The following is a 20,106-nucleotide window of genomic DNA, read 5'->3' as shown; positions in this document are numbered from 1 at the left end:
GTGTCCTAAACTAAACGACTGAGAAATGGAGTCAAACTAATTACCGAGGCTTGAAAAGAACCCAGATGGGGGCTAACTGCACCCCTGTCGCATGACAGTCCATTTTTTAGAGGCATCGAGTTATTAGTGGTGACATCTTTTCTTATGATGGAGCTCCTGACTGCTGTTATGCAATACTTATTTTTGAAGAGAGGGTAAACAGATCACAGGTCACAGCAGGAAACTCGGTTGTGGGTTTGTTGCAATGCTTTACACAGCCAAAATAAATTAGGGATATGTTACTTAAGCAAGATCATCTACCAGTAGACCAGGAAATCATATCTAACATAAAAAAAATAAATAAACAATGGATTAAATGCTTTGTTAAGTCTGGGTTGTTGTACTAGACTCTGCATAGATACTTTATAGGTTAAGCTGGTAATGTGCAGAGGAAACCTTGGTGCATAGTCATCTCTGTAGGCTCATTACTGTAACGAACCGCTTAAATACACGATACATGGGTCATAACAATACTGTGTGGAAAACAAACACTAAAAAACTTGGTAGAGTTAAGGAAATACAGTGATCAACAATAACACTAACAGTGATTTATTAAAGGATGATGTTCATTCACTGAATCCTGTAAATAATGATTGATGCAGCTCATCAACTAACGAGCTTGTGTTAGTTGATGAACACCAACCATTCAACATAAAAAAAAAAAAAAACAGCTTCACTAGTTTAATAACTGAAAAAGCAATGATACACAAACACTGTGTCTCATTTGAGACCAGTCAACCTTTATCCAGGACCAACACAGAGGACATTTTAAATGTATCCAGACTGAAACAATAAAAGCAAAGCTAAATCAAACTGATGATAACTGTGGCCCATCTTTGTGTGTTTACTTCAACAAACAGACCAAAAAAAAATGCAGCAGATCCATTTGCATCTCATCTGAGGCCGATTGGTTCACCTACTTTCAGCCAATGATAATTATTATGGACAGCTGCTGTGGACTGAAAGGCTCAGATAGCACATTAGCAGCTTTGGAGCAGTTTACGAGGGGAGCAGAGACCGGAGATTAACTTCAGCTGGCACACCTGAATAACTCCACAATGAAAGGATTCTGCATCATTTTATAGAACCACATATTATTGTTATCATTATTATGAGGATGCCATTAAAATCAGAGGTGTATGGATAACGTCTGGAGCGACATATTTAACTGGTTCTCTAAGAAAATAAATATTGGACTGGACTATAAACTGGGTATTTTTGGTTCCTCCGAAAGGACATCGACCCTCCCTTCTCACTGTAAGCAGGCTCTCTAAACGGGTACGGTAGCAGCCAAAAAATGAATTTTACTTAACTGAAAGTCTGCATCATCCCCTTAATGCTTGAAGATGTGACTCATTGAAATGGTTTTTGTTTCTAGCAGTGATCACTTTTTTTCCAGTAACGAGTAATCTAACGTGGTTATTTCCAAACCAGTGATAAGATTAAAGTTACTTATCCTAGTTTTTTCTTGGGTACATTTTCCTGAATAAAAAGCTATATTTTTGCTTTCTTCTTGTGTCTCAGGGAGTCACGTCACGTTCTCAGCATGAGGGCGACTCAACATGTAATATCACGAAGGGACACGAACGTAAACAATAATGGTGCTTTGGTGCAAACCAATAAGAGTTGAAGAAGTTGATCGGGCAGCATGTTGTAGGGGAAATGCTGCCTTTTTATAAAAACATGGTTATAGAAACAGGTAGTTGTAGCCACACTGGTTTCTAGGATGTAACAAATGCACCGTAGCAGAATGAATGCACTAAATTACTATAAGAAACCACGGACACCCTTACTTAGCGAGACCTAAGTGATGAATTTATGAATCAGGCTGCTATGTGATATTGGTCATTTTTTCTTTTGTATTTTTTGCTTTACTGTCCAAGGTTTGTATGTGCGTGTGTTTCTTGTCTTGGTTTGTTTTGTTTTAGCCTCACCCTCGCCAATATCATGAGTCAGAAGGCACTTGACTGCTCTGACTGTATTTCCTCATACACCCTTTTCTGTCCCTCCATATTATTTCAATTACTTCACTTAACAATGGCAGATACTGTAAACCCGTTCTGGATCTAGTAGATGTAGTTTTTCTTTTTGTCAGCAGGCCGTACTCTTAGCAGCTCCTTCAGAAAAACGTTTTAAACTGATCTACGGCTGAGGAGGTCCATCCCTGATAAAGGCTGCGACCCTTTAGATAGTCCAACAATCAATCAGTGTCAACAAAAGTTATATTTCTTTTACAAAGGATGTGACGGTGAACACTAAACAGCTCAATCCTCTGATGGCAGCCACTTTGTTAGGAAATCCAACTCCACGGTGCTCAGATGATGTTCATGATAACTATATCTCCGCGTGAAGCCAAACAATTTCATTGGTCCGACAGATCTTTGCTGGAGAATAATCAGTTTCCAACGGAGTGATGTCAGATCAACTTTCTACCTCATAAACATATGTGGGTAGGTAAGGATGTTGGTGTGGTTTCCAGGCAAACATCTTTCTGTTCCAAGCAGAAATACATTCTGTAACAAGTTTGTCATTTCCTAAATGTCCTACTGGACACTGTCAGAAATAAATGCTGCTTTTTACTGGGGACTATTTTCAGTGGCGGATTAATACATACGTAGTGATCTAGTGTGTGTTTCCTGTTGCAGATTTATGATGTCTTTTCAAAAGAAATATCTGCAAACAGCCTTTGTTTGCGGTGCAAAAAATAACCCACATTCAAACAAATGTCAACAAGAGTCCCGCCCATTTTAAAAGACTCGGGCCTCCTCACCTCTGCCCCCCGTCTCACACCGCAGCCGGCGAGGCGGTGACAGTGACACCGGAGCTCTGAGGGTTTGACTTCCCATTAAAGTTTAACAGACACAGCTATGAGTGGTGGCAGCGAGGCAGCGGGTTCAGTGGAAGAGAGTAACACGGCTCTGTTTGTGGCCACACCTTCAAACAGCTGGCAAGGCCGAGTCCACATAAATGAAAGGGTCAAACTGTGATTGGTTACATTTAGAGTCATTAACTTGACTGAGGTCATGCTGTTCAGAGAATTAACTGTTTCCATGGACGTTTAATGACATGATCTGATTAGATGTGTGTGTTTACATCAAAACGTCAATCACTATAGGCTTTAATGACAAAGAGGTGCTGCTGGAGGAAGAGAAGGAGGAAGGAGAAGAAGGAGGAGGAGGAGGAGGAAGAAGATAAAAAAAATAGAGGAGGCCAAGAAAAGGAACAAGAGGGAGCAGTAGACGAAGAAAAAGAAGCAGGAAGTGAATAAGGAGAGCAAAGGACGAGGTTAAGAATGTGAAGGATGAAGGCGTTTTCCCCCCCAACTTTGTCTCCTTTCACTGAATTAAACGAGTAGAAGAAGACAACCAAGATGTCTCCACGTCTCCAACGTTGCTAGTTACTAGCTTTTTTGCTGCCTCCATGTTTCTGAAAACTCCTTCTGATTAGTCTGTTCTGATGTAACATGCTTTAAATTGCTGAAGTCATCAGTGTAGACAACAGGTAGATATTAACGTTAAATGTTTTGATCACAGGTGACACATTCACCTGCTGAGAAGCTCATGTTTTGAAGTTGAAAGTTAATTGTTGCCCGCACGCACAAAAATATTTCCTTTTATTGTAGAAATCCGCCGAGCTATCAGAAACCATATACCATTTGTGCGAACAGCGCAAGTATCATCTTTTCAGTTTACGAATATAATTTGAAACAGTAAAGCCAGAAAATGAAAACGACAAACGCTGCGTCTGCCTCGACTCCTCGTTCAGCCTCTGCTGAGAGGAAGCGCACACAAGGCCTCTCTGAGGGCGGCAGGAACTAACTATAGAAAAGTGGAGACATCTCTGCCATTAGGGCTGAAATGAACGAGCTTTCATTTCTGAGAGCGCTGGCTACACAAGATAATGTGTAAATAATGATGATGGAGCTCGCTACTCCGTCAATAAACTGGTCATTTCAGAGCGCCGACTCTTTAGAATCTCACCGTCCGTACCGTTGAAGCTAGGAGCGTTTCATGAAGATGTCAGCGGCTGAATTCAGGTAAACACACATGACGGTTTTAAAGATGACGAAAGTGACAAACATACATCTCAATTTGCTTTTGCGGTGTGAAGCTGGTTTTGAGTTTCTCTGTTGGAACTAATTATGCTCCTGCAAAGATATGCAGAGCCAATCACATCATTTGGGCTGGACTTAATGTGATTAACAGCGATGTAGTCTACGACCATCACTTTGGTTCTAATAGATGCTGATGGATTGGTTGGAGGGCTACTTAATGGCATGCAGAGTTTTTCCTCTCTTTGCATGATGGGGCATTTTTCAAGTGCCTGTGGGCGGGATCAGTTGGTTTGGTCGAAGATAGAAAAGCTTTCACGTCCGTCATCTTAAATCATTTTTGCACTGAGCTCTTTGCTAAATTTCTGATTCAAAACTATTTGCACCTGATAAGAGACAACGCTCCAGATGCAAGTGCAAATGGTTATGATAAGAGATCAAATCAGGCCAAACAACAGTAGCTGACTCTGTGTCCCCCAGCTGCTCCGAGGAGGAGAGCAGCAGCAGCAGCAGCAGCAGCTCCTTGAGCCGACTCCATCACAGTTCAGAAATGTTTACCAGCTGCCCACTCAGATCATAACCTCATCAACATGAGAACTCCTGTTTGCATGAGGGAGTGACAGGATGTTGACGTGATGCATTTTCCCCGGGACCTCGTTCGGCTACACTCAGCCCGTCAGCTCCGAATGAGACATCAGCGCGTCTCATGCGGTCACTCCAGAGGAATTCATCTGCCACAGCGGGCTCACAATTAGGATCCATTACTGCAGCAAAAATACTCCGGGAGCTCTGGGAGTGCCGCGCTCTTACCCCGGCCTTGATGTCATTTCCTGTCTGCTTGCGTGTTGATGAGGCTCTCTGGTTTCAGCCGAGGGTCTCTCAGAGTCTGCAGGCTGTTTTGGAGCGAGGTGAGCTAATGTTTCCACCAGGACGGCTCACGGCGCGTGCTCTGGGCACACAGGATAGGTGGAGTGTGGCTGCAGCTGGGTGGGCAACGGCAACAGAACTAAGGGACCCCTGTTGCCACGACAACACGGGTGTGTCACAGGGCGACGTGCGGTCATATTCACACAGGACTACCAGCGTCTTTCCATCCTGTCCATGTCAACATTCACTGCATCTACATAATAACCAGAGTGAAACTGCCTCATGCAACAACCTCAGAACAGACTGAGACAAGCTCCAAAAGACACTTGATCTTATCTGAGTTTTTTCTGTGGTTTGAACAATAAGTTCAAAAAGTTGCTCTGAAGCACAATGAAAGCTGCGGGCAAAGGAAGTTCCCAATGACTCGTACAAAGCAGCACAAGAGTCTTGCAACAACCGGAGCCCATGTTAATCTTCTAATGTTTAGTTACTTCTTTATGCTGCAATTCGAGAAGGTTTCCTTTAGTGGTTTCCAAGTAAAACTGCACCAAAAAAATGGGTGTAGCGGTTCATTTCTGCTGCATCACATTTGACAGAAATGCAGCCGAAGATTTTAAGAAAAGTTTCCACTGAGATACTGCGAATGTCACTGACTTGTGGCTGAAATACTGTTATTTACTGTGTAATTAGGCAGAACTGGAACATTTTCTCTGATCTGGTGGATCTGGTGGATGTCAAATGTCTTTGCTTTCGGTCTTTAAAGCTGCGGATCTGATGAAATTTTGCTCTTTTCCGAGGTGGGAATTTCCAATAACCTTAAGTTCGCAGGGTTAACGATGCCCTCCCGACTCCCCCCACTCACGTCTGTCTCCTACCTTTCGACCCTACAAGTCATAAGTGGAGCAAAATGTGAGCCAGCAGAGAGAATCTACTAAGAGGCTTGATTCAGATTTTAAAATCTCTTAAAAGCTCCGTCGCCCGAAGCCAGCCAAAGAGTTAAGAGGAGCAGCAGCGTCTCACGACTGTCCTCAAAGTGTCGGGGAAATACACTGCCATGAAGAGAGGAATGTTACAAGAGAGGCCAGATCAGCAGATCCATCGGAAGTCTTCAAGAACTGCTGAAAAATAAATTCTTACACAAACATCCTTCAGTCAAAACCCCCCCTGATGATTGATTTCTAGTCTTTAGAAACAATATGAACTACATTTTAAATGGCAAGCGGCAAAAGCAGCGCAGTGGAGGATGCGCGTCTGTTTGTCGGCTCCTCAGGGGCCCAGCCACAACCCGAAGCAACTTCTCCATCAACATACTCCAGTGACTTCAATAACGCTCCACTGGCAATGACATCTCCCTCGGTGACTGTGTACTTCACCCGAAAACCTGATGTCCCAGAGGGGGGACACACAGGAACAGAGAGTTGCAGCAAAAAAAAAAAAAGAAAAAAAAAACTATTTTAATCCAAAATATGCACCACTTTCCAGTTCTCTGAGCTCGAGGTGAATATCTCATCGTCGGCCGTTGTGGTACAGGAGGCTATTTTCGTCCCAGCATATCATCTCCTCCTTGGTGTGCTAATTACCTTCAGGGCAGAGCTGTCAAAGCATCATTTCAGAAGGTGCTGCGCTTTCATAAAGTAGAGTTTATGCTGGGGGAATGAGAAGCTGCAAGAGATGTCAAACCAAGAGGACGGAGAGAGACGACTCGGGACAGACAGGAGAGTAATGAGCATGAGGGAGGCAGAGGAGGAAAACGCACAGAGCACACAGAGCACTGAGGCGGACATAGGAGACAACAGGAGAGGCGGAAATGGAAAGAATCTCATTCCTTCTCATCATAATTCTACAGACGGCTCAGGAAGCCACTCATGAGGACACGAGAAAACTAATGGAGAAAACATGGGTCATTGTGTATCCAAAAAAAAAATCCACAACATCTGCATTCTAAGGCCCATGTCCATTTTCTGATGAGTCACAGCTGTTTTGGAGGCACGAGGGAGACCTACCCACTATTAGTAAGGGGGTCTCAATGTTATGCCTGGTCAGTGTACATGAAACCATTATCTTCTCATTTCTCTACTCCTCTGAGTGAAGCTAGGATGCATCAGTTTCCAACCGTTTGCCTGAATTCCTCATTAACGGATAATAAGATAGTAATGATGATTAATGAGGAGCACCCAGGACGCAAAGATGAGCCCACACACATAATTTCCACACTCATACGTCTCCTCTCGTCGACAGATAACGATGCTCAAAACAAAACTCCCACTAGCACAGATCAACACCTCAGAGGAGCCCGGAGAGATGCAACACTTCACGCTGTAAACATAATGTCATCCACGTCGGCTCCTCTTACTGCTCCTTTACCTTCTCGGCTCGTGGCAGCTGGGCGACCATTAGCACTGACCTTCGCTATTTCATTTTGCTCCCTGGGAAAAAGAAAAACATATTTCATCTCTACTCTACTGCGCCAGGCAGCATGAATATCTAATTATGTTCAAAATGGGTTGATTACCTTTTAGCAGTGCAGTCTGACAGCCGAACAAAAGAACTCCTCAAAGTAATTATGTTCACCTCTAAGAAGCAGTCATTTGTAGTAACGTGAATAATATAATACCAGATAGGAACTATTTATTTGTATCAAACAACCAAACATTATTGTGTACATGGACACTATGAATTAAAAAAAATAAAAATAAAAATGGAGCCACCTCAGTCAGAACAGACTGATCAGAAGTAGTTTTCAATCAGGTGTAGAGGGCTGGTGTTAAACCTCTGATCATCTGATCTCCTATCACCCGTGTAAACACTTGATCTGCCGGTTTTTCTGTGGTTGGAATAAATCTATTCTTTCTGAGCATGATTGCTCCACGTACGGTAAATGGCAGGTGATGAGTTCCCAGGAAAGACAAAAACATGGTGGTAGAAAAACAACCAGTTGTTCAAGCGTTTGCAAAGAAGAATGAAGCTGGAATCCTGGTGAACAGCAACGTTGGGGACGTGGAGATACTTGGTCACCATCTGGTACTCAATTAATTCAATTGTTCTTCTGTTATATTTCCAGTAGATTTGATGCCCCACGGCTCTATCACCAATGAATGGTGATTTATCTGATTACATTCTTCTATTTAGCGTCCATGAACCAGCACAATCTCTGATCAGAGTGACTGATCCGGTTGAAGGAATATTGTCCCTGTTTAGGTAGCTAGTGAGTGGCCAAAAAATAATTATACTGAGACTTTTTTGCGATAGAGGCATAGCCAAACTCAGCTCTCATGTGGATTTCATTATGGGACATGTTTCAACCAATACAGAGAAAGAAATACCTCAAGAGGATGGTCCTACGACTAATCAGAGCTGCTATGTTATAAATAAATCCAACTAAATGGACTGTTACTGTTGTGTCCTTCACCAGAAAATTTGATTGGTGCAGCAGATGTTTGCTGGAGAATAGAGCCCCTTCATGGCCTACGTCACTGTGACATCACAGCATTAGCTGGAGGCCAAAACAGAAGGAAGCTTGAGGCAAACGCTGTCACTGTCAACCGTGAAAATGTTGTCCTGCTGAAATCAAAAACACTAACTTTATCGCATACCAGCGACTGCCAGTCGTAGACAACTTTGATTTGTGATTTGAGTAAGACAGTCATCAACAATGCACACTCTTCATATCAGGTCAAATTAATATGTAATGCATCATCAGTTTCAGCCTGTATAACATTATGGGATAGAATAAATTGTGACTGAAATTACATTAAGTTAATCATTATTTAGGGGATTCTTGTTACATGTTAATGCTAACTGCGAGCTAATGCAACGTTTCCTCATCCATTCTTGACAAAACAGTCCGCTGAAATATGCTAACCTACAGGCTATGGTGTTCGAGATGTTTTGCCTCCAGCTAAGCCCTGCCCCCCAAAAAACATCACACTGTTTACAAACTGCGAAGGGGTTTATAACCAGTTCCCAACAGAGAGACTCCAGACCCCATACCGTTGCACCCTACCATCCACATCCTTAAATCGGGAAAGTGGTGCAGACTTCACCAGTTCAAGGGTTAATATTAAAATGAAGTAATAATGTAGAAGAAATAGAGGTCAGGAAGTTCGAAGTTGCAGTGAATCTCTCCAATTTTGCCAAGAGACAATTTTACAGAGCTTCGATGTGAATGTGAAATCAGAAAAACAAAGATTTGAAACAACTGTCATCAGAAAAAGGTTATATAATTAATTCCCTTTGTCACGACACTTGGAGTCATAATTCAGGTTGATCTGGTCACACTTGTGTTTGCTGGAGATAACAGCAAATCTAGTTTAAAAATAAAAGTCCCTGAGTGTGTAACAAACACTCCGTGACAAACACTTTCTGCTTCTCATGAGTTAAACATGAAATTTGAAAGTCATGCAGGGAGGGAAAAGAAAAATTACATGGGAGATTAGAGGAGGGTACAAATACAATGAACAGCCGCAGATGAAATAAAAAGTTTGCTACTTTGGACATTAGAAGGCGGAAGATAAAGAAGTTTTTATATATCATTTATATCACCTTTAAAGCTTACTACTAAAGTCTACTAACACATCAAGCAAACATGAAGTGATGTTATTGTGTTTTTGGAGTCATATTTGTGTTTAGTTGATTAATGCAAGTCTTCACAAACTCCTAAATATCTAAATATTAAGCTGCCAAATGCTCCAACACATTCACAAGCAGCAGGTTTGGTGCAGGTATCGAAGCTTTTTTTTAAATATTTTTTTTCCACTCGTTTAAGTAATTTCTGTATTTACCGCCACAGGCACAGTTAATCTAAAAATTTGTGAATCTTTACAGTGACAATGTTGGAAATTTGGTTTCATTCCAAGGATTTAAAGCTACATCATCAAAGTAAAACAACAAAATGCAGAGTTAAATATGCACCTACTTCCCTAAACCTCAGAACCAAACTGTGCCACAGACCGGAGCAGGAGGTCTGAGAAGATGTCAGGAGCATTTCAGAGCAAACCTAACAACCTAACAAACATGGCTGGAAAAGCTCTGAACGAAGACTAAACAAAGACTCCCACAAATCAACAGCGTGCAAGTGTCAAAATCCACATGAGTCCGTGGCGCGCAGGTCTATCCATCAATCAGCGAGTCACTCTTCTGTTTCTGCAGCCCAGGACGTAAGAAGGAGAAAACAAGGATCCAAGGAGAACAACAATGCATGAAAATAATGACACCGTTATCCTGCTCTGAAATAAAGTGGAATTCACTGGCCTGTCTTCAATCACCAAAGCTGGAAATGGCTTTAGCTCCAAAATGATGGAACAAGTTTGATCAAATACAAACAACACTTTCTGAGGTCTTGTCACCTGCAGCCTGAATATAACACGGCGACAAAGAAAAAAAAAAAAAAAAACTATTTTCATGACAAAGATTAGAAATCCATTTTTCTCTTTAATAGATTTTCTTTTCCAGCCTTATCTCACCGACACATTCTTCAGCCAAGTCTGCAGAGCCCAAAGTAACTGAATGGGCCTATTTTCTGATTTCTAGGGGAAAATATTTTATATTAAGAGTTTTTTTTATTCTTTTTTTAACCCGTCAACAAACCCTCAAGTCAAAGAACCGGCCTCATTCGTTTAACGCCGTCCCAAAAAAAAAAAAAAAAATGTGAATGAGACGACGAGTTAAAAATACTCTGCACAATTGGTGACGGAGCCAAAAGAGGATTAAGCCTGTCCCCTTCCTGCCATAACCTCGACGCGCTCGCTCAGAGTTACACATTTTCATTCAGTCGCGCAGTTTACGCAGCATTACGCGGGATTAATGGTGCAGGCTGACTGTTTTGGAGATGAATTTAACTGTGTCTGAACCTCTCTTGACCTATATCCTTAACTGGAGCAATGCAGCAATGTCATCCTGAAGGCAGACTCAGGAGGCTCGCATTTGTTCCTCGCTCTGTAAAGACAGAGTTTATAGGCGGTGATTGTCTCTCTAAAGTTGAAGACGTAAGATAAATTTTCCTTTTCTGCAACTCAAATATATCTCTGACACCAAAAAAAGGATGTTTAAGTGGAAAACAATGTGCACGTACGTAAGTGTTTACACACAGAATACTTACATTTCTAACAGGCCTTGGGATATTAAATTACACTGATATATGCAAAAATTAAAAAAAGAAAAAGTGTGCATTAGCTAAACTTGTTTTATTATAACCAAAGTCTGTACAGACAAAAATCAGTGAATAAAACCATCAGAAGTCCATGAATATTAATAAGTACAACATGGTACGAGCTCCAAGCTTAATAGTGAATTAAATAACCATGCAAATGATTCAGAAATATCGTACTTTAGGAAAGATCGTGGATTCACATCCTAACAGAAGTGAACTGATTCACCGCTGCAGTTTAGGAGGCGGTGTTGGGTAGAAAGCGTTACAGGTGTCATTTGTACGGGGAGGCGATGCCAAACAAAAACGTGGTGACACACTAACCTCCTCCAGACAAAAACAGCCGTGAGGGTGTGAGTGACGCCAGAAGCTCAGCTGATGTTAACTTGATCATTTATTCTAGATGTGGGATCGCTTTTCCATGATAAGTTTAAGGTAAAGATCCAGAGAAGAATTCAGCATGGGTGGTTTGAAAATTAAAGAGAAAGAAAGAACCATCCTACTACATTCAAAGTGTTTGGCTAACTGTCAGTGGCTGCTTTTACTATCTGAGGACCATTTTACCCTTTAACAGGCACACAGATTATTTTACATGCTTTGATTTCATTGTGTCTGGATTACTGTAACAGCTTGTTAGGGCAATAAATCAATTTTATACCTTCTTACGTTCCAAACTTCAGCTGCCAGGCTTTTAACCAGAACCAGCGAAAGGGATCCTATCATTTTGGTTTTAGCAGATCTCCACTGGCTCCCAGGATCTTTTGGAATCGATTTTAAGATCTCACTGAATACTATTAAAGCTTGCGTCATATCGCTGACCTTTTAGCACCATATATGCCTGGCACGTACCTTGAGATCCTCAAAGAAAGCTCTACTGTCTGGGGTCCGACTGAACACAAAAGGTGACGGGGCGTTCATGGTCAAGGCCCCACAGCTGTGGAATGATCTGCCTGAGGAAATCAGGTCAGCTGACTCAGTTATCTCTTTCAAATCATTACTTGAAAAGTACTTTTATCCGAGAGCCTTTCCAGATGAATTCAGGGAACACTTGAACTAACCGAGACATCATGTGCAATCATTTAATTTATGATGACATATCTGTTTTTCCAATTCTGTAATTGTACATATTAAAAAGCTTATTTCTTCTTTTCATCTTCTATGTTCTACTGTCTTTACACTGTATGCTGCTGCAGTGCTGTAAATTTCTCCACTGTTGGCTAAATAAAGGATCATCTTGTCTTATCTAACTTCTCCGATCACTGGGACAGTGCGTTAGAAAGCAGTCCCTGTGACACATAATAAATCAGGAACGTCTGAATGCACCGGCCATACTTACTCCATAATAACTGCATAGGCTGAATTTAAAAGGTTGTAATTCACTGCACATCATTAACGCTAAAGTTGGTGTACATTGATACATTAAATTGCTACTGCAGAAGAAATGCCTACATTGGATGGCAGAAGTTGGAAGATAGACAGGTTTGTGTGTTTTTAATCACATTTGAGATTAACATGGACTCCAGTCAGACTATTTTGGAGTAGAATTTGTGTTTACTTAATGAATGTAAGTTCATCTTTAGCTGTGGTTTTGGTCTTCACAAACGCCTGAAGGAAATATCTGATAAGATGCCAAATGCTCCATTATGTTCACAAGTAGCGTGTTTGGTGCAGGTGTCTGAGTTTTTTATTGTTTTATTTTATGTTTTTTGCTTAAACAGCTGTGATTAACTTGATCATTTATTCCAGATCTGGAATAAACACTGCCAGAGTTGGCTGTTTTCCAGCAAAAACAACTTTCACTTTGAATGCAAAGAACTGAAGTCATTAAAGCTGTTTACCGAGGCTGAATTTAACTTTTAAATTATCTGCACTATAACACAACAATCACAATGTTTTTATTTCTGGTTTGTGTTTTTTGTTGCCGTTGGCCCGTTCTGGAAACTTGCAGCTCTCTGAGCGTCAAGATTATTATTCACAGATTAAGAAAACATGCAGATGATGCAAAGCCTGTTTACCTGGTTTAATGACTGCTTCCAGTCTGCTTCTTAACAATTTCACATAAATGGAATATTTCAGATGATGACAAGGGAATATTAGCATACCTTTAGAGGGCTATGCAACAATAATCATCACATTCTCTGAACCACCTGTAACGGTCTCAAAACATTTGGCCTGCGTAGTTTATTTCTAAATCTACGGTTGCTAAGGTCAGGAGTATGTGATGTCTGCATCCTTCTGCATAAACCAGGTGATGCAGGCTGACAAGGTCATGGAGGAAATATCACCAATCTACCCTCTAAATATGACTAATTGCTCCTGCTGTTCTGCTTCTTATGATACAGGTTAGAACTCATTACGGTGATGTTCTGCCTCGCTGGGCTCTGATGCTCCGGCTCTGAGGCAGACGAGGTGAAATAAACAAGCACCTGGCGTAACACACACATACTCTTCTATGTTTGTATACTTACAAATAATTGGTTGGTTTTATCTGTTCAAGTGCATTAGGGCTGTTGTCCCTTCAAGCTCCAGTAGGGCACAATTCCAGTAATTTTTTTCGTAATGGGAAAATGTCCTCGAGGGATTTCTGATGCCTCTGCCAAACTCACTGCGCCGGGCCCTGGCTGCAGTAATACCTTTTTCATTGATTTGTATCAGCACCTCTGTCTGCAGTCTGTGTGAGGCTGAGTAATGCACAAGATACAGTGCTGTGCAGAGATTTGAGCCACTAAAAGTAGAGTGAGGATGCTGACCAGCCTTGGAAACAGCTTCTCTTACATACAGTTTGTCGAGGTGCTTAGCAAGTAGGTGGATCCAAGAATCTCTGAGAACATGCCACATTTGTTCTGTGGACTAGTTTTCTGTTTGGGTTCAAGACTGAAGCCAGGACTGCTTTTAAATCTGGGTTCTGATCTGGTTTCAGAATTAGTTTTAGAGTAGTTCTGAAGCTGACTTTGGATATGGTTTCCGATAAGGTTTCAGACCTGGTATTCCACTCATTTCAGACATGGTGCTAAAGTGGTGCTAAGTCTGGGTTTGGACTGGTTTCAACTACTCTTTAGGACACGCTCCTGGCCTGGATTTAAGCTGATCTACGAACTGTTTATGGATGTGGTTTCCAACTTGTTACAAAGCTTTAAAAAGTTTTGGATTGGATTTAGACTGGTTTGGAACCTGATTTTAGAAATGGTCATGGATGTAGTTTGAGCATGGTTTTAGATTGATTTGGTAGGACTTTTTCTTCTTCTTGTGTCTGAATATACGACTCCAGGTTTGTTTAGACATGTTGTTCTACTGCTTAATTAATTGGGGCCAACACCTCCCTGGTGTCATTACATTCGAATCCAATGTGTTTAACATTTTCACACAGGACTCCCGTTCTAGTTAAAATCCTCTCACAGTGCCAGAATTGTCAGTAACTGTCATCAGGCAAGCCAGACAAACAGGTTTTAGTGCTTCTACCCAGCACTGTGAAGTGTGCAGCTTTATAAATTAAACCTGGAGCCATTCTTCAGGCTGTGACAGGCTTCAAATCAACCTACATGAGTGGCATTTGCAAATACTGCACCAATTCTGTTCTAAGGTTGTGCAACAATTTCAAAGGGTTAAACAACACTTGATCCATACTGCCAAGGGCGCAGTGCTGAAGTATGACATTGACTTTTGGTTACAAGCTAAGGGTGGGGTTGACAAACAGACAGAGAGACACAAAGACTTCAGTACACCTATTATTGCGAGCTAAACTGAAGCTACATTGCTTCCACTGGAATTCAACTGCACAGTCCAGTGTGGTGTGAAGGATAAAGGAAGTGACAACCATAGAAATTCACATTCATAAAAGAGAACATCAAAAAGCACTTTGTCTCATTATAAAACAGGGATACTGCACATTTTTTAAAACGGTGTAAGCCAAAATGGGTCATTCACTTTTTAAATGATAATTCAGCGAGCCTCAGGGCACCGACAGAGATTAACAAAGTCCACATTCATCTGCAGCATCAAGTCTGACAGGAAACACAGACACACTAATAACAAACAAATCACATTAATCTAAGCGCAGTAATCTAAAGTATTTCACGTATTATCTCATGCAACCTCATGCCGACAGGATTTACTGGGATTAATCACTTCTGCATTCATCAGCTGTGACGTGTCACTGTGTTTGCACGGTTCAGGCACTTAAAAGAACTTGGACTCTAACTCCTGGGATTAAAACAAAGCAGTCCTGAACACAAAAATGGCAAACGTGATTGTGGCCATGTACATGTATCTGGAAATTGTGTAGCCAAAGATTAGAGGTGATTCTGTGTTGCGGTAAACACTACTTAAAGACTTCTCACTATCTGAAAGACAAGCTCAACTATACTGTATAATTAAAAGGAACCAAAAACAATTATTGTTGGGTGTTTTAGATAATTAAATGTATGTCTTTTATTGACATGAGAAGGTGCATGCATAATGTTTCCACCTGTATTAGCTATTGCACTGCGTTCCCCAAGGTTCAATCCTTGATCCTCCTTGTTTTGTTTTTTGTTTCGTTTTTTATCTTTTTTTTTGCATTTACCTACATATCAAGCTGTTTTACTACGTTGTTTCTGCCCAAGACAATACAAACATTTTAAAGGTTTTTGCCTCAACTTGGCTGAAGGACATGACTTGACGTTGCCATGCAATCTTTTACGACCTGTATGACATCATCAGTAATATCAGGAACATGAACGGATGAGAACTTGCGTTTGGGAATGCATTAAGAGAAAAATAAATCTGTTAGCAGTTCACACCAAGAGGTTTGTAGACTTAGCCTTTCACTTTGGGTGGTTGCGGCTCAGGCTGAAAGGTTGATGGTTCAATCTGTGGTCAACCAAAGACCAGTCAGAGTTTGCTTGGGCAAGAATCCAACAGTAACCCAACCCAACATTTGGGCTCTTTGCGTGGCAGCTTCCGCCACTGCCGTGTTAGAAATACTATAAAAGCGCAATTAATGTGCAAGAACATTCACCGTTTACTTTGAGTATTGTGAGCTCCTATCTGTCAACTGGCTACTCTGAATGTTGGGTCGTCACAAGATGCACCATTGGTTGTCACAATATGATACACTACTAGGCCTTAAACACAATAAATTATATTTCCTTATGATCTCAAGCTAATCTCATACAGTCTTAACCTAGTGCTATATGTCTTCATTCTTCCTCTGTTCAAATGCTGAAGAAATCCCAAACTTCATCAAAGGCCCACGAGACCAATGACTTCATTGTGCCTCAAATAAACAGCTTTTAACAGCGCTTGTAAAATGTAAGCCTCAATCACTTAAAAAAACTTCTGGTACTTCAGAAACTAGCACCTCACCCCCTGAGATGGGGCATTTAGGGGTTCTACTAATGGTCCTTGAAGGAAAGTTCCTTTAGTCTTTGAATGCCCCTTAAAGGTTCTGACCTATTTATACCCAACACACGTCCATCAAGACCCCTTTGATTTGATTCAGCATCTTCATAAACGCTGTGTCCTGACTCCCAACCAACAGCAGGGTGCCTGGAATCCGCCCTCTGCCTTTATTTTATTGGCCAGTGGGCAGCAGCCACAGCTTCTTGGGTACCATGTCGGCTCCCTCCTCCCTGCTGAGCGCAATCAATCACACAGCCTGCGTTCACAACTGCAACCGTGACCTACACTGACAGATTGTGCAAATTAAACCAGCTGAGCAGCAAAAAAAAGGGGGGGAAGAAGAAGGGTGAATGACTGAACTGAATCCTGTGGCCGGCTGTGGCTGCTTAGAGCCAGATGACAGCAGGACGCATCCGTTTATATATCACGATTTCATCTCTTACCTGCCCACTGTTTGGTTGGCGAGCTGTCTCATTCGGTTGAACTGCTTCTTCATCTTGTGTTTTTCTGCGTTGCCACCGTGCGGTAGAGCCCCTCCGCAGATCTCATTGATAGAATAAAGTCAGATCTATGGCAGACGAGGAGGTTCCGGCTTAAACATCCAGGTTGTGCATCGCGACAGTCGGCGAGTTAATTCCTCCTCATTTTAATTTAATCTATTTATTTTTTTATTTTTTTGCTGAGGAGGACGGCGTGTCTCTCTGTCATCCGCTCCGCCGCTCCGGAGATGCTGGACCAATTTCTCTTTCTCCCTCTGCGCTGACAGCTCGACGATCCTCCGCCGGTGCATCATGGGACATGTAGTTATGTGGGAGTCCATCTAAAAATAACACAAACCTGTTCATGTACAATTAAATACAGGTCATTCCACCGGATAATTAAGACAATGAGTCATTTATTAAATAAATAAATAAATGTACATTTACTTAAGATTATATTAATCTGTGCAAATAAATAAATTTAAAAAATACATGAAACACAAACATTTGATAACTTTGATTTAAATAAAAACTGCCAGACAACTGATTCACAATTTGTACGACCATTTAAATGAACAAAACAAAAAAGGTAAATAAATGGTGAAGTTTCATATAAATTGAACTGAATTTAAATATATGCATTGTCTAGGTATTGATCATCCTTTTGATTATGTAGTTTTTCACTATTTCAGACAGACAAACTCAGCCTAAGAGACTTGTTGTTGCAGGACCCTTATAGCTGTAGTTTCTCTCTCTCTAAAATCATCAAAAACAAACTGGTTGCACGAACTTAGCTGACCAGACATTTTAACCTGCAGGTTTACTGATGAAGAGCCCCAAGAGTCCATGACAGAGAAACAGGATGAACACATACAGGACCTCCTCTAAATCCTTATTAATACACTGTTGGGCTAAATGCTGCTAGTGGGAAAGAGTATGCTGCTAGCTGCTAGCCTGACACACCTGAATGTCAAACCAATCAATCTGTGGCCTTGTGGCATTCTGGGTAGTGTAGGCATCAGTTGTTGACATGGAGGAAGTTTTTGAAACTGTATTAATCGTAGTTTTAAGCTCCACATTATATTTTGGACAGTGTCAAAATGTGCATGCTAGAGTCAGAAAAACATCTTTTCTTTTTTGTTAGAAGTTCAGTTGAGATCTTACTCATTTCTTCATTTTTTTTAAAAAAAAAATCAAGGCAGACTTGGCCTGATTGTGATTAGAATGTTTGTAAAATCAGCAGCTTTCACAGCTCACTCATCACTTAAAATGGGCCAGTTTTACTGCTAAAGACCTTTCACACGTAGCTGAGCTGCAACAGAGGCCGTCAGACCAGACTCTGCAGCTGTGCAGATATGTGAATGTTTTATGGCTTTACAGAAAAAGAGAAGTTTCCTCTATGTGAAAGAAATGAAATACAAAACCAAGTTGTGCACATTAAGTGAAAAATGCATATTAATAATATAATTTTTGACAACAACAGCATCTAAGCACATTATATAATTAATGTGCTGTTTACAATGTAGATACACGAAGTGCCTGTTATGATAACTAGTTTCCAGCAGACATATTTATGAAAAGGAAATGTCATTAACCTTGAATATTCATATTCATAATCTTTTTTTAATTACCCATATGTGCTTTATTGGTCATGCAGGGAAACTCAACGCCAGTGTGACTGGATGTGGTGACAGCTTGTGCAGGCAAACAGCATCATCTTGTGGCTGTGAGTGTCAAGTGTAGTAAGAAAGCTGTTGGTTGTCATGTAATAAAACATACAATAAAATAACATTTTAATTCAAATTTTGACTTCATGTATAGGTGTAAACGAGTCTGACTCTGATGTTGGCTCAACTGGTCTGAGTCTCATTTCCTAAACTACGGTTCGTAGTCTTTAGGTTAACCAGCCAACAACACATTATAGCAAATCACAACCTCATGTGTTTTTTAACAATTTTTACTGTTCATGGGTTGAATAGGAAAGAGGGAGATGCCATAAAATCACTGAGAATGAATACTGATATTAACCCTAGAACTGCCATACTGTAAATTAAACCTCTGAAAAACTAGCAGGCGTAGCAAACGTATAAACTGAATATCTTTATAATTTAAATAATTAGAGATGAAATAGTGGGTAAATACTAAGTAGAAGCTAAATTCAGCAAAGATCAGTTCAGAACTAAACCTTATCTTCATGACGGTCATGCTAGTCAGCATTTGTTTTTAAATAACTGAGAGAGCTGTTGATTCGTCCGTGTTTTCATTGTAGAGGATGAGGTTTGTGAAACTATTATTTGAAAAAGAAGAAGAAAAAAAGAAGAAGAAGAGATTGATCCCTAGAAATGTAAATGTTACAGCGGCAGGGCAAAAAAACAAACAAATGAAAAGGATTAGGTACAATACTACTATATAAATATATTAAAAGTGTATATGTGTGTGTGTGTGTGTGTGTATCTATTGTTCACATTTACAAGTTTAAGTTATAAATTAACTACACACTCTCTTCCCCCTACTCCTGTCTGAGGACAGAGACAGAGTGGCTGAGGAAGAGTTTCCATGTCACCTGTACTGCAGTTCATTCACACAGCTGCTTTAAAATATTGTAAATTCATGTATATACTAGCTACCGCCTTTAAGTTGACATTTCAGTTCATATTTTCTTATATTATGTTTTTTTTTTACCTTGTGTGCTGTATTGAATTATTACTCTTTCTTTCTTTCTTTCTTTCTTTCTTTCTTTCTTTCTTTCTTTCTTTCTTTCTTTCTTTCTTTCTTTCTTTCTTTCTTTTTTACTACTGGCTGCAGGTACAACAATACATTTGTACTATGCATTGTGTGCATTGTACTAACTGTGCATACTTCAGCACATTTTAAATTATGTCCCTGTGTCTGTCAGTGAGGTTTAGTAGCATGTGTTTTTTTCTTAGCCAATAAGAAAGGTCAAATAGGTTTTCAAGGTCCACTCTGCATGGACTTTGAGCGTAATTGTTTTATTAGGTGCCATGAAGAAGTGTCCTAATGTTCTCTACTAATATGATAATGTGATAACGTTGACAAGTCCCTGGATCCGCATTTATGTGCTAATGGTCTAAATACATTTGTTTACATTTGTTTAAGTTTTAAGGGCAAGGAGCCATATGTGCTAA

General features: G+C 40.6%; 1 protein-coding gene across 5 annotated transcripts in view; it reads right to left on the bottom strand.

The window, feature by feature from the left end:
- Window positions 1-17,234, bottom strand: part of LOC125022645 (rho GTPase-activating protein 44-like) — a 72,264-nt gene extending 55,030 nt beyond the window's left edge. For all 5 annotated transcript variants that reach the window (XM_047609474.1, XM_047609476.1, XM_047609477.1 and 2 more), the window contains exon 1: window positions 16,925-17,234. In XM_047609474.1, the coding sequence (XP_047465430.1) occupies window positions 16,925-16,977 (53 nt within the window). In that variant the 5' untranslated portion in view covers window positions 16,978-17,234. The remainder of the gene's footprint in view (window positions 1-16,924) is intronic.
- Between the last annotated feature and the right edge of the window lie 2,872 nt (window positions 17,235-20,106).

Source organism: Mugil cephalus, chromosome 16 (assembly GCF_022458985.1).
Source record: "Mugil cephalus isolate CIBA_MC_2020 chromosome 16, CIBA_Mcephalus_1.1, whole genome shotgun sequence".
Lineage (NCBI taxonomy): Eukaryota > Metazoa > Chordata > Actinopteri > Mugiliformes > Mugilidae > Mugil > Mugil cephalus.
This window is presented reverse-complemented; position numbering and strand designations above follow the sequence as displayed.